The sequence below is a fragment of the Barbus barbus genome (assembly GCF_936440315.1).
Source record: "Barbus barbus genome assembly, chromosome: 11".
NCBI classification, from domain to species: domain Eukaryota; kingdom Metazoa; phylum Chordata; class Actinopteri; order Cypriniformes; family Cyprinidae; genus Barbus; species Barbus barbus.
The window spans coordinates 21,728,875-21,741,172 of record NC_136739.1 but is presented as its reverse complement, the minus strand read 5'-3'; the positions used below and the strand labels follow the sequence as shown (position 1 = coordinate 21,741,172).

The 12,298-nt window shown below is 37.0% G+C and overlaps 1 protein-coding gene and 1 long non-coding RNA gene across 13 annotated transcripts in view; one reads left to right on the top strand and one right to left on the bottom strand.

The window, feature by feature from the left end:
- Window positions 1-12,298, bottom strand: part of LOC306877285 — a 159,080-nt gene that overhangs the window by 48,698 nt on the left and 98,084 nt on the right. The gene's annotated exons all lie outside the window — the stretch shown is intronic.
- Window positions 1-12,298, top strand: part of LOC306877283 (peripheral plasma membrane protein CASK-like) — a 169,477-nt gene that overhangs the window by 136,449 nt on the left and 20,730 nt on the right. For all 12 annotated transcript variants that reach the window (XM_079428956.1, XM_079428952.1, XM_079428961.1 and 9 more), the window contains exons 6-12: window positions 1,409-1,511; window positions 2,368-2,543; window positions 3,310-3,432; window positions 3,692-3,775; window positions 3,906-4,005; window positions 6,067-6,188; window positions 9,262-9,339. In XM_079428956.1, coding sequence (XP_079285082.1) covers window positions 1,409-1,511; window positions 2,368-2,543; window positions 3,310-3,432; window positions 3,692-3,775; window positions 3,906-4,005; window positions 6,067-6,188; window positions 9,262-9,339 — 786 coding nt within the window. The remainder of the gene's footprint in view (window positions 1-1,408; window positions 1,512-2,367; window positions 2,544-3,309; window positions 3,433-3,691; window positions 3,776-3,905; window positions 4,006-6,066; window positions 6,189-9,261; window positions 9,340-12,298) is intronic.

Genomic DNA, 12,298 nt, shown 5'->3' with positions numbered 1-12,298 from the left:
CTTCAGGTATTAAAAGCAGGGAATGTGTCGTATCAGTTATATCCATTACTTCTGCATTCTGAATCTTGCATTCGATGATGACACACACAAACCAGGATGAAGATGAGGGAGCTGACTTTGAGAGAAAAGCAAGCAAATTGGATGCTAAAAGAAAAGAGAAAGTCAGTTAGAGCTCTAGCAAAAACAAAGGGCATGGAGAAATCAAGAGTTTGGAAACCACCAGTGACATCAGCAACCAACAACTACCTGATCGGCTGAGAAAACAACAGTAGTTGATGACAGACAAATCATAAAAGCTGTGAAAATTAATCCTAAAAGACGTGTCTATAAAATTACCAACAACTTCCAGAAAGCTGGGGTCATGCTCTGACAATTTACTGTCCTCAGGAGACTTTGACAGAATTACAGATGCTACACAGCAAGATGCAAACCTCTGACCAGCATCAAAAATAGAAAGGCAAGATTAGAGTTTGCAAAGGTGAGCCTGAAAAGTTTTGGAACTGTGTTTATGGACCGATGAGACAAAGATGAACCTTTATCTAAGTGATGGGAAAGCAAAAATGTGGAGAAAAAAAAGGAACTGCAATGATCCCAAGCATACAGCCTCATCTGTAAAGCATGGTGGAGGTGGTGTCGTGGCATGGGCATGTATGGCTGCCTCTGGAACAGACCCTCTCAACTTTACTGATGACTTAATGTATGATGACAGTAGCAGAATAAATATGGAAGGGTTCACCAGATTCATTGGGAAGTGCTTCATATTGCATCAGGACAATGACCCAAAACACCCTGTCAGTTCAGTCAAGGAATTTATAAGGGCAAATGAATGGAAAGTCTTAGATTGCCCAAGTCAATCTCCAGATTTAAATCCGATTGAACATGAATTTCACCAGCTGGAGAGGAGAGTGAAGGCAGAAAGTGCCTAAAACAAGCAACAATTGGAATTGGCTGCATTAAAGGCTGGGAAAAGCATTTCAAAGGATGAGACCAAGAGTCTGGTGATGTCTATGGGTCACAGACTCACTGCTGTGATTGTGCGCAAGGGATCTGCAACTAAATAAAAGCTTTTAATCTTTTATATCTGCCTGATGTTCAACTGTTCCAATACTTATGCTCACATCAATGAGTGGGATGAACTCTATAAGGGCTGTTCTTTTTATTTGGTAAAACATGTATGTGTTGAAACGGCTAATAATAAAATGTGACATTCTGTAGTTTTGTCTCATATTCATATTTTAATCATATTTGCAAATGTCTTGACTCCACAGCCAACAGAGCAATTTTGTCTTTACTGTTCCAATACTTATGGAGGGCACTGTATGTGTGTACAGAAGTTTAATTTTCCTTCTAATTTTAATTCCAGTGTGGTCTGTGCAGCAGAGTAACATGTCTTTTTTGTTTTTTGCAGCCTCATTGTGTGTTGCTGGCATCAAAGGAGAATTCTGCTCCAGTGAAACTTGGTGGCTTTGGTGTGGCTATACAGCTGGGAGAGTCCGGATTAGTGGCTGGAGGTACTTGGAAAAATCCTGTTATAGGTTAAACCTTCATGTGTAGTAAAAGCATGTAATTGAAGCATAAACTTTATAGGAAAAAACATTTTCATTTATTTTGGCCTGAAGAACTGAAACTCTTCAGAATAAGGTTTCATTTGTATTACAAAGACTGATCATTGATACAGTTCTTTATTTTATGTGTAGGACAGAACTCTCACTCAGTATCACTTCATAAATTGAGTAATTAATTTGGAATTATTCAAGCAATGATTTTGTTCTGATTAATGAGGGCTGTCAATCGATTAAAATATTTAATTGCGATTAATCGCATGATTGTCATGAGTTAACTCGCGACAAGTTAACATGAGTTATTTATTATTATATTTGTTTGCCTCTCTCTCTGTGCCCACATACTGTATTTTGATGCAGTATCATTTTGATTTTCATTTATATATTTTACTGTTTCTGTAGTCAGACAATGGAATGAATATGAAATAGTGACTGAAATGTGACCCATTAAGATTACATAACCAGCTCTCCCTTCCAATATGTTAATCTGCACACAAATCCTGATAATCGAGCCGTCGTCTGATGAAATCAAATATACATAAGATAATGACAATAACTGACAATCTCTAAATTGGCAACACGGTGCATCTCCATTTCTCCAACTACGGGCTTAGCCACGGGTCAAACAGAAAATGTGCGCTGCATTAATTGCGCGTTAATAAAATTAGTGCCGTTAAAATGAATTTGCGTTAACACATTGTTAACTTTGACAGCACTAGTTTAATTGTTCAAACCTTGTATCAGCGACAGCTCTTTGGTGTGTATTTGAATGGATGCTCGCATATCACATGTTTCTGTGCTGCAGGCCGGGTGGGCACTCCACACTTCATGGCTCCTGAGGTGGTGAAAAGAGAACCCTATGGGAAACCTGTGGATGTTTGGGGCTGCGGAGTCATCGTGTTCATCCTCCTGAGTGGCTGCCTGCCCTTCTATGGCACAAAAGAGCGCCTATTTGAAGCAATCATAAAAGGAAAATATAAGGTAGAAGTTTAATAGCAAAGTCTGTTACTTAATAAAGACATGCTGGGAATATCCTCAAGGCCTTCAGAAATTGGCTGAAGTGAGGTGAAAGTGGCAACATATACTGATTTGTTTAGGTCTGAGGTAAGACAGCTTCTTAATACACATAAATCACTTCCAAAAACCAATGGTTCAGCATTTGGTCCATACCTTTCTCACTAGTGCATTGGAGCCAGTCTCTTATATGGCTCCTTTTCATTTGTCTAAACTGAATAAAGACATTTTAGGGCTCGAAAAATTGGCGGCACACTGACCTGATCTCAAATCAGGAACCACTGACATCAGATTATATGCTCACCACTTAAATTGTTCAAAACAACGTTAGTTTGTTCCAGTCCTCTAATTTGGTCAGAGAATGAGGGTTAAGATTGTTAATAGTCTTTTTAGTTGCATTTTTGGGTGATTTTTTCCATTAAAATAAATAAGTGAAATAAGTTAAATATTTTTGTCCTAAGTCAGCTTTCCACACAATTTGAAGTGGATGGTGATTTTAAATGTAGCATAAAAGTGGACCGTACTAGACAGACATTCCTAGTCTTCTTAAGCCATATGTTGAACTTTTTGTGTTGAACAAATTAAAATTGAAGTCATTAATTCTAAGTGTCATCATTGTCAATGGAAACATTGGCAGGTTCTGAGCGTCAGTGCTGGTGCCAGAATCATTTTGCTGGAAAAGTGCTATCAGAGGATCTGGGTTTGTCCATTTATGTATTCATTTGCTGTACAGCTGAATCCCCGGCAGTGGGGCCAGATCTCAGAGAGTGCCAAAGACCTGGTGCGCCGTATGCTGATGCTGGACCCTGCAGAGAGGATCACAGTATATGAAGCTCTCAACCACCCCTGGCTCAAGGTATCATCAACAGCATTCAAGAAACATTGCTTATCTGATCTTACTGATGTTTTTGTTCATGTATTAATCTGATTGCTAAATAAAATTATTACAAATATTTAATTGTGAAGCAAAAATTATGTAAATAATGTTTTATTATTATTATGAAAACCATACAGACTGTTTCATTAGTTGTTTTCCCAGCTTTGAGTATTTTATGGACTTAAGATGTAATTCCTTAATGAGATAAGCACCATTTGAAGTGTCCCTTTCATTTTAGGAGAGAGACCGCTATGCCTACAAGATCCACCTTCCTGAGACAGTCGAGCAGCTGAGGAAGTTCAATGCCAGGAGGAAACTAAAAGTGAGCCATCAGCACTTCACAGTCTCTGCATATTGCTTTAGCAGCTGCTCTCGTGCACGATTCACGTGAATGTTAAGGTAGCCACAGGAAATTAAAGCACACAAGTCGATCAATATCTATGGTTTGACAGGGTGCAGTGCTTGCCGCAGTCTCCAGTCACAAGTTCAACTCTTTCTATGGCGACCCACCTGAAGAACTGCCTGACTTCTCTGAGGACCCTACTTCATCAGGTACTACAGCTACCAGCAGAGATCAGCTGCCGCACACTCTGACTTCCTAAAAAGATGCTTTTTTGTGATTTGTAGTCTCTTATGACAGTGTTTTGGTTATTTTGATGTAATCTGTCTGACAGAACAAAAGATTAAGCTTGCTAAGACAAGCATCACAGTTAGGATGGCCCACAATTTATTGATTAAAAAAACTAAACAAAAAACGGTCTCAATAACACATCTCTCTGCAGGCAATAAAATAAACCAAAAAAATAGAGAGAGAAACATGAGCAGGAGGATGACAATATCATTAAAACTTAGGGTGGGCTCTTTTGACTTGAAGCAGTGAGCAAATGCCCAAGGAACTGCTTAGCAATGCCCTGACAACTACCCACAACACCCCTGTCATCATGCTGGGGAGCTCTGCATAGGCAAGCACCATTCAGTTTTTCTCAGAAAGTGAATTTTTTTTTTTTTTTTTTTAAAGCAGCTGTCACAGAGGAATTTTTTTGTCTTGTTTAAATAGACCTTACAGTGTACATTTCACATGCTCTCAAACAAACCACCAATGGTTTGGTTTAGAATCTGGTTCACGTTTCCTGTTTATTTCTCATATGTGACGCTGGACCTCAAGACCAGTCATAAGGGTAAATTTTTCGAAATTGAGATTCATAATAAATAAGCTTTCCATTGCTGTATGGTTTGTTAGGATAGGACAATATTTGGCAGAGATACAGCTATTTGAATATCTGGAATCTGAGGGTGCAAAAAAATCCAAATATTGAGAAAATCGCCTTTAAAGTTGTCCAAATTAAGTTCTTAACAATGCATATTACTAATCAAAAATTTACAAAATATCTTCATGGAACATGATCTTTAGTTAATGTCCTAATGATTTTTGGCATAAACTAAAAATCTATCATTTTGACCCATACAATGTATTTTTGGCTATTGCTACAAATATACCCCAGCGACTTAAGACTGGTTTTGTGGTCCAGGGTCACATATCATCTGTGGTAACGTTCCCTTTTTTTCCACAACACCTAACTTTAATAAAAAAGTTTCCCTATCATATTCTTTAAGATATACCCTCTCAGAAAAAAGGTTCAAAGCTGTTACTGGGCCGGTACCCAAAAGCTAAAAGATATACAAATTAAGATATGTTTGATGAAATCAGAGAGTTCTCTGACCCTCCATAGACAGCAACGCAACTGAAATGTTCCCAGGTCCAGAAACGTAGTAAATACATCGATAAAACAATCCATGTGACATCAGTGGCTCAACTTCAGTTTTGCGACGCTACGAGAATCCTTTTTTTTTTGCGCAAAGAAAACAAAAATAACAATTTACTCAACCATTCTTCTCCCCCGAGTTACGTCTTCCACCATTTTGGAGAGTACCCAAGAACGTATTTGACGTAATCAGCGTTGTTTACGTTTAGGGGGGAAAGCGCGTGCATGAACGAAAGCTGCGTAATAAGCGTTGTTTACGCTTAGGCGAAAGCGAGCGTATGCATTGTGATACTCTCTAAAATAGCGGACAACGTAACTTGGGGGAGTTGCATTTCAGTCTATGGAGGACCAGATAGCTCTCTGATTTCATCAACAATAACTTAATTTGTGTTCTGAAGATGAACAAAGGTCTTACGGGTTTGGAACGACATGAGGGTGAGTAATTAATGACATCATTTTCATTTTGGGGTAAACTAACCCTTTAAAGTGCCATATGACAGGGTACCACCCCAGTGACAGTTTTGTAACTGTTTTTGATGATGTACTTGGAATGTCATTTGAATGTGAATTTGTGAGTAGTTATACACTTCTCTAACTGATTGTTTTAAGAGTGTGGGTGAATCCTATCTCTATTCACATCACAATGATCTCTGTTTTGTTAAATAATGCTTGTTGCTTGTTTCTATGCTGGCCACCCTGTAGGACTTCTAGCAGCGGAAAGTAGGTCTCACCGTCTGTCCCCTTACAGACTTAAGTGTTTGCCTGCTTCTTTCAAATCAAGTTAATGCTTTTCCTGTGTATTTAAAGGGTCACGCTGTGTGGTCAATTGTGTTTGTGTGTACATGTAAAGGGGCTGTGTCACAAGTGCTAGACAGTTTGGAGGAAATCCATGCACTGACGGACTGCAGTGAGAAAGACCTGGACTTTCTACACAGCGTCTTCCAGGACCATCACCTCCACACATTGCTTGATGTAAGAGGCTGTATACAGGCGCACACACATATACATAACCATAAAATTCTTCCTTCATTAAAGGGGTTATGAACTGCTTTTTATTGTTTTGTACTGTTCTCTGAGGTCACCTTATAATGTTCAAGATTTTTACATTAAAAAACATAATTTAGAAGTAACAGGCTAGTTTCTGTCCTGTTTTTAACCCCCCCTCATCAGAACACTCTTTTTGAATAGGCTTGGCTGATTGTAGACTCGGAAGTAAACGCCCACTGCTATGATTGGCTAAGAGTTGTGTATGTTTGACAGCCTACATCCTTCACAGATGGACACTGCCGTGAGTTAGGTTAAAACCGCATAAATACTCATATCAAGTGATCTCTTAAACAGACAAAGCAATAGTGATCACATAATGAAAACAGTTACTCACACTTGTGTGTTGTGACATTAATGTCAGATCCAGCATTGTCTTTTAGTTTCAATCTTTTTGAAAATCTTGCATCGAATTGTGCCTTATTTGTAAACAAATTTGTGATAAAATGAAGTGAACAAAGGACAAGTTCTTACTGATGCGGTCTGGATCTTCATTGAAAATAAAGTTTATCCACTCTTTCCTAACTTTGGGATCAGAAGAAAGGCAATTCAAAGACTGTTTTTCCACAACTTGGCACTGCACAGTGTCTTGTCTTCAGAGTCATCTTTATTGTTTGCTTTCTGCGTTGACCTGCGTTTGCCTCTCTAACTGTTTACACTACATACACAAATTGGTGGGTGGGGCTAAACAGGCACTTCAGACTTTTCTGTGGAGGTGGTGTTCAGCCACACTATTACATCATAAAGTGGCACATTCCACAACCTGTCGTTTTGGCAGATTGGCTTCAATATAAGCAGTTTTAGATTAACAAGAAGGTTTTGAGTTTTTATAGTATAATGACCCCTTATATGTCAAAAGATTAAGGGAATTTTGATTTCTCAGAAACTGATGTGTTAAGATGGTGATTATCTTGCTTTGAACTTGTCAGAAGAAAATGTCACATTAGGATTTTTTTCTTCTTTCTTTTCTTGTTTTTGATAAATCAGCAACAACCTAATCTCAGCCTTGGACCATTCACAGACCTACTGATGCATATTGCACATAAAGATGGCAAGAGTTCACTGCTGTTCCAATCTGATTAACTGGCTTTTATGCAATTTCTAGGGTTATCAGGTTGTTATTGTTAAATATTTGAAAATATTAAATTAATAAAAAGCGTGAATGTTTAATAACACTGTTAAATGCAAATCTCAAACTGATTATTAATGTGTCATACTGTACATTATAATGTTGTGAAGCCTGAATTCACTCATACAGACATCATTTCACTTTTTATAAACTATTAGCCATAATTTTGGCCATGCAATATGTATATGCAGGTTGGATTTGGTTTCTTGACCTTTTGGAGCGATTTGTGGGTAATTGCACACCAGTAGTAATGCAGAATTGATCCGCTAACAGCAGACCCGAACAAAAAGCCCTCCATGATACAGATATCATTCTATAGTAGTCAACATTTGAAGTGGATCAAAAAAAGTTCATCAAAGTTGTCCTAAGACAAGAACGCATTTTGGTTTTAGGACAACTTTGATGAAAGGTTTTGAAAAAACCAAGGTTTTGTACTTGAAAAAATTTGCCATAGCTAAATTAAAGTTTTTTTGTTTTTTTTTGAGTATCATAGCTTTATCTTTAAAAAATGCCAGTAGACCAGTTTCAGTGTCATCTTTTTTGTTTATTTGAGACCTCAATAGACTTTCATTCATTGTTCTTTGTTCATTCATTGCATCTTTCAATGCGTCACACGTCGCGTGAGTCTTTCTTTATTATGGCGTTAAGCAGTTTTTGTCTGTGTGAATTAGTGCAGCTGTGAATTCTCCCCACTTTCTCTGTTTGTGCGTCTGTGTACCAAGGCCTCTATAGAGAGGCGTACAGCTCGGTACAATCCAGTGTGGATAACAGGGCCTGTCTCCATAGCCACAGGCCAGAGGAAAGCAGAGAGGAGAGCACGCCCCTTATGCCACTGGTCTGTGGGTAAGATTATCACCAGGAGGCTGTGAATGCACGTTGTCCCATTGAGAACTCAACTCCTACACTGAATAAGGAGGGAAACGATAGCACCTATTGTCAGCGTAGATGCATTTTCACTGTTGCGGCTCCAGCAGTATCTGTCTATCAGAAGAGCTATGTGTAACTCTACCTTCATGAAGCAGGACAGAGGGGTTGAGATCCTATCAGGACCAACTTTGTCTGGAGTTTAACTTTGGTTTTGGTTGGTTTTTCTTTGGATGTGGTGAGTAACCTTAGATATTTTATTAGCCGAACACTTTCTTTAGAAAGCGTATTCCTTGTTGCTGGAGGTGTAGCAATTTTTCGCTTCATGTTACCCTGAAGGTTCTGTTCTGTTTGTGTCATTTTGTGAAATGCAGATTAATATGAACTGATAACCTGTGCACAGCACTCACAAATAGTGTACCATGCATGTTTCATAGATGTGTGAACTTATATTATTGAACTTGTATTTTTCTTGTGACATGGTTTGTTTTCTCAAGAACCACGTATTAAAGGATGTGGGTTTGCAAGATCATTTATATATCACAACACGCTACAGATGACTAACTTCCAGAAGAAAGCACCTGCAAAACACTGGAAAACATCTGTTACTAAGTTGATTAAAACTGTTGAGAACTGTATTCCTCATCACTGAATGAAAATGTATTTAATTATGCATCCCTTTGATTAATAATTTGCAGGAGAAACTATAACCTAGCTGTTCAGTTGTGATGTCAAATTATTGGCTCTAAACAAAAGGACCTCTGTTAGTGCAGTGTTAATGTTTGTGTGGATGAGAAAGGGTTCACTTCTTATTGATTCTTCTTTACTCAAGAAGCAGAAGATATTACCCAACATATTGGCTTGTTATTAAACATTGAGTATGATGTTTGTTTTGTTTTGAGCAAGGATACATTTCAAAGGATCCTGATCAGTCTTTGCATGCTGCGGTGTTTTTAACAGAGCAAAGAAATCTTGTGATTGTTCATTTATCTATTCTCCCTTTTTCAGCTGTACGACAAGATAAACACCAAGTCTTCACCACAAATCAGGAATCCTGCAAGTGATGCAGTTCAGAGAGCCAAAGAGGTGAGTGCAGGCTACAGTTACAGAAAGATGCCTTTGTAGTTACAAAATGATGAGGGCCAAAGACGTTCCTAGCACAAGTTTAATTGAACTTCATTGTAGTGTTCAACTTAATCGGTGATTTCAAAAATAACCTCTACCAGGAATACTTGTTATTCTACTGCTCTCTCCTTTTCAGAATTTTTTTTTAATGCAATCTCGGTTTTCAATATCTTCAAAAAGAAAGTATGCTAATGTGACTCAAAACTGAATTACACCAAACATTCTATCCATCATATTTAAGTATGTTGTCATTTTTAACTACTATTCTGTCTAGTCTGTGTTTGCATTTTAATACAGCTTGTCAAGATGTTCAGAAAAGACTCACTGCATGACCTACTCACTCCTTTGCTTTTCTAGAAACAATTTCCTCACTGCATATTTCTGTCTTGGTTTCTTTCTTCTGATCTGTGACTAGTTTAGTGCACACAATTTTTTTTTTAAGAATTAGTCATCTATAAAACAGGAAGTGCACTAAATTTTCATACCTGAAAGCTAATTACATGCAACAAAAACACATGGTATGTTTTGCTTTGTATGTAAATTTGGTTAACCAACAAGTATTTTACAGATGATGGTCCCACAAATTTCAAATAGCAAATCAGTTATAGTCATTTTACTTTTACTTTGAGGTATTTATTTAATTAGTTTGTCTTTTTTTTTACTCAGTACCGTCTCTGTTCATATCTGTTTGTTTTTAAACGCAGATGTTCATGTGATTTTTATATAATTTAACAGAACGCCTCAAACAGAGGTCTGTTTTGTACTCAATGCCTCTAAGATTTTAAGCTCAGTGTGATTTATGTGACATTTACAGATCACTAGTGGTCTATTGCTTGTGTGAACACATGCCTGTTCTCTTCCTGGTGAATTAGAATGCATTTCAACCAGCTGTAGTTAGAAAGCCGCATTAACAAGTGAATGTGTTTGTTTGCTTTTACCTACTGAGTAGATTAGAAAAAAATATAGAATAACATAATGACAGTGTGGTGTTGGACAAAGCAGCTCTTTTATCGCCTTTCAAATCCAAGTGTGGACGATTATCATTGAGAGCACAGACTGACATGACACTTCAAGTTACATGGAAGTAAATTTTGGAGTGAAAATGTATTTCGTTTGGTGAGCTTATCGGGCTGTATGTTTGATGCGTGACTGTTTGAATGCTTGCCTCAATGTTGGCTGAAGCATTTTACTCTCTCTCTCATTTGCACAAGGGACCAGTTCAAATTCTCACTAACACAATAGACAGTGAATAGTTATGCTAATGGTTCCGTTTGGTATTTAACAATAAATTAAAATATAGGCACAAACTATCCATTAATCCCAATTACCAATAACTTTACAAGCAAAAAATTCCTTGCTGGCTCTAAAGGCTTAAAAGACATTGATCTATTCCAGCATTTCTCATAAATAACTGATGTAGCAATTTATTTTATAAATGTATGTTACTGATCTTTTTTGTTTTTTTTACCACATAATTTTTAATAAAAAAAACTAAAATTTCTGGTGAAACAACAACATGTTCTCTGGATACGCATGTCAAACTTCACCATTTAGTCTGTGTAAAACCCGCCCCTCCTCAATCTGCAAGCTTGTATTCATTTTTGAATGCAACCAAGACTACTTTCACTCCATCACAACTTGAACAGCGATATTAAACTGCAGCTTTAAGAAGGGATTAATCCTCCACAAGTTATAGTACATTTTTTTTTAAGTTGTAGTTTTAACATTTACTTAAAGTTAGTGAATCAAAACTGATAATGACATATTTTATAGCAGTTGCGTCAACAGAAGCATTCTGAGTATTTTGAATATATGCCAAGTCAACAAATCCTAATTTGGTGCTTCAGATAAGGTTGATCAAACAAATGTGCCAAGTTCCCATGTAGAGGCTAAATAAATGTCATTTTGAATAGTTCAAACCATCTTCATACTCTAAGATAAAAAATTGTAGGGATGCACGATTGGTCGGAATCGGTCAATAATGGCTTTAAATGTAAATATCGGCATCGGCCCGATAAGAGGAATACATTAACTCACATGTGCTCAGGGTGTGCTAGTGATTAGATCATGTCAGCAGTGTGACTCATTCTTGAAGCAAAGTTTTGTCTGAATGATGATTAGATTGAGTGTTACGGATTGCTGCATTTAATCTGTGAAAGCATGTACAGAATGTTTGGTGTGTGATAGAGTAAACAGTAATAGCATGTGCAGCTGCAGCCTCCCCCTGGTCCTAATGCCTGTTCGGTAAGGAGTTTTAATCTGTAGGAGCGCTGTTGGCCTACTTCTAATTAAATTAAAAGTAAAATAGCCTACACAAATAACATTTAGACTGTGTTTCTGATTAAATAAAGCAATCATTTGTCATTAAAGTAATGAGTATGTCTTGATTTAAAGGTCAGAAGCTATAGCTTACATGAAAAAACAAACATGACGCTAGTAAATTAAACAATTTTATATATACTGATTTATTCATAAATGTGTAATACGTTTTATTTTAAAACAAATTAAAAGCTATAAAAGATTTTCAGAATTTTTACAACTCTTTAGACCATCTACAAATGTTAAATCTTAAAATAAAATGTTAGGGTTAACTGCCTCTTTCCGGGGGGAAAAAATGCAGCGATTGAGAGATAGTTTATTGATAGTTATTTTCAATGTACTGTCAAAAAAACCTTCATTATTGTTTATTTAATTCTAACAAATAAGTTCTTGTTAAAAACTAACCAAAATTTAAATTATTTTCCTTATAATTTCTGCACAGGAGAGACTTGGTGTTGTTTCCAAACAAAAGGAAATACATCAGTATCGGAATCAGCCAAAATGATTTGAAAAAATAATGGCATATCGGATATCGGCAAAAATCCAATATCATGCATCCCTAAAAAATAGTAAGATTCAAACTAGTCTTGATGGTTGCTTC